The 2,611-nt window shown below is 35.0% G+C and overlaps 1 protein-coding gene across 1 annotated transcript in view; it reads right to left on the bottom strand.

The window, feature by feature from the left end:
- The window catches only part of LOC107731729 (triple functional domain protein-like), a 79,434-nt gene extending 77,251 nt beyond the window's left edge, over positions 1-2,183 (bottom strand). Inside the window, 1 exon segment of the mRNA XM_016542893.1 lies at positions 2,023-2,183. Within this exon segment, the coding sequence (XP_016398379.1) occupies positions 2,023-2,155 (133 nt within the window). The 5' untranslated portion in view covers positions 2,156-2,183.
- Between the last annotated feature and the right edge of the window lie 428 nt (positions 2,184-2,611).

The following is a 2,611-nucleotide window of genomic DNA, read 5'->3' as shown; positions in this document are numbered from 1 at the left end:
GTTTATATATATATATATTTTTTTTTATTTTATTTTTTATTTTTTAAACATCTGACTTTAGCATTATACTTGATTGTTCCTGTGTTGTCTGTTTTTGGTCTGCCTAAATTTAGTAGGACCCCCATAGAGGTCCAATGTGGTGCCCTGCTCTTTCCACTTCAACAAAGAAACAGAGGGGAGTCGCACCCTCAAGACACAGCCTTTCTATTTCTGTCCTCCCTCTCCATCAGTCTATCTGTCCTTTTTTCTCTCCTCCCCTCCTTTTCCATAGACAGTCTGCACATCACACACCTTTTCAATCTCTATTTTTTCTACTTGTGATGTATGAAGTTTATATTCTCTATATACAGCAAGGTGAGAATAAAAAGCAAGCATTGTGTTATTCCTGCACTGTTTGTGCTATGGACATGAATAATATCTCAAATCATAGAGCTTGCTGATTACTTTTCTGAGCTAAATCAAAAAAAAAAAAAGTGATATGTTTTTAGTTTTGTGATCTGATCACTGAAACCACACGCAAAGGTAATCGGAAATGCAAGTGCAGGAACATCCAAACCAGCTTCCTCCTGTCAGGAGTACAACCTCAAACACTGACACATACGTGCACATTTAGGAAGAAAAAAATCAGACAACACTTCACTGATCCAGACAAATGTGTGTGATTAGGAAGACATCCAAAATGTGGCCCAGAAATGGACCAATGTACTAGTTGGTTGTTGGATGACTAGTTGAAAAAGGAGATGACAGCTTCTCTCCCTCCATACTGAGACTAGAACAACAATAGGTGATATTTAGATGAGAGAGACAGAGAAAAATGAGGATAAAAATAAAGAGCGAAGCAGTTAAAATCACTGTGGGGCTACAGACAATTATCCTATACAGACACATCAGGAGAGCAAACCTCAATGTGGAGGAGTAAAGATGCCATTATTCTTCATCAATGAGGCATTTGTCCCTAAATGGTCCTTATATAGTTTATATAATTACAACAGAAGCAGCATCCCATAACTATTCTGGTATAAAGGAAAATACCTAAAATACCTCTATATACTGTACCTATATGAACTGTGACAACAGATTATTGGCATGTAAAAACCTGCCACACCTGCCACAAATATTGCCAACAAAATATGATTTTACACCCCAGGGTGTCTGTTATGAAAGGCTGGCTCAATACCAAAACTTTGGCTTTGGTAAACTGGTACCTCAGTATCGATACTAATATACAATCAATTCCTTGATACAAACAGATAGTAATAATAAAAGTATACATGAAACCTGTCATGTACAGATAAAGCCCATCTTTAAATCAAGCAGGGTCACAGAATTAACACTTCTAACTTATTTTACAATATATTAAAATATATTACATAAAATATATAAATATATTGTATAAACATACTATTTATTATTAAATACGTATTAAAAAATCAATACTATTATAAATATTAACACACATTTAAAATATTAATATATTTCAGATATTACTATATACAAACATTTTCCAAATAAATAAACCAAACAATCCAGAACATAAACATAACGTATCATAATTGAATTAAAAAAGCAACTAAAGTTAGCTACAATGAACACACAAATATTAATTACTTTATTAGTAATTTAAGATGTTTAAAATGTTAAATTTGAAAGGTTTCAAATGATCAAAATATTGAATAAAATGAAATTTTATAATAATAAATAATAATTAAATAACAAAAACTTGCATAACATTTTTATTAAAACATTTTTTGTTCCTTTATACCCTGCAAAACAAGTCACAACCAATCTACAACTCAACAAAAACAGCTAATCATTCTGCTATGCTAATAACATGAGCAGTTTTAACCAAGTCACACCCCTTATTTCACCAATGAAGGGTGTTATCCACAGATGGTGGGTTGGTATCAGATGTGCCCATAATTACAACAGAAGCAGCATCCCATAACTATTCTGGTATAAAGCAGAAATGTGAAAATACCTCTATATATTTATATATAAATAGGTAAAGCTATAGAGCGTTACCTGGCAGCTGAATCAGCGTGTTGCCCGTCTGTGCGTACTGCCACCTGTGGTTGTCCAAAAGTGACTCCACATTCCCGTTCCACCAGCTGGACAGTGAATCCATATCCTCAACAACACCGCAGTGCAGGTACATGACTACAACTTCTGCCACTTCGAACTCTAAAGACAGGGATTCCTGAACGAGTCGTGTAGACCATGACAAGCATGAAATGTTCACCTCGACGTTCCTCAAGATGTAGTTCGCGATAGTTTCGCTCTGCGTGTTTAAGCCCCTGCTAAGAGTCGTCTCTCCTGGATTTAGAGGAGAATAGGCTTTGTCCAAGACTGTTGCTAATCTTAATACTCAACAGAGTGAGTTTGAACTGAGAGGGGTGGGCTGTCACATCCCAACAAATTAATATAACATTTTTAAACCACAGCAGGCTTTCCTCCAGGCTAAAAACACAAAAATCAATAAGCGCTCAACTCCTATGGTTAAGTATTTGAAGCATCGCTTTAAAGAAACACTCTCTTTCTGATTCACAAACTACACATGGTTTAGAAGGGGAAAAAAAAACACAAAGAGGAAACTCAAGTAAGGTCAAAACAA

Source organism: Sinocyclocheilus rhinocerous, unplaced genomic scaffold (assembly GCF_001515625.1).
Source record: "Sinocyclocheilus rhinocerous isolate Xijiao unplaced genomic scaffold, SAMN03320098_v1.1 scaffold193, whole genome shotgun sequence".
NCBI classification, from domain to species: domain Eukaryota; kingdom Metazoa; phylum Chordata; class Actinopteri; order Cypriniformes; family Cyprinidae; genus Sinocyclocheilus; species Sinocyclocheilus rhinocerous.
Note: the sequence above shows the minus strand (reverse complement) of the source record. Positions and strands in the feature narration are given on the sequence as shown.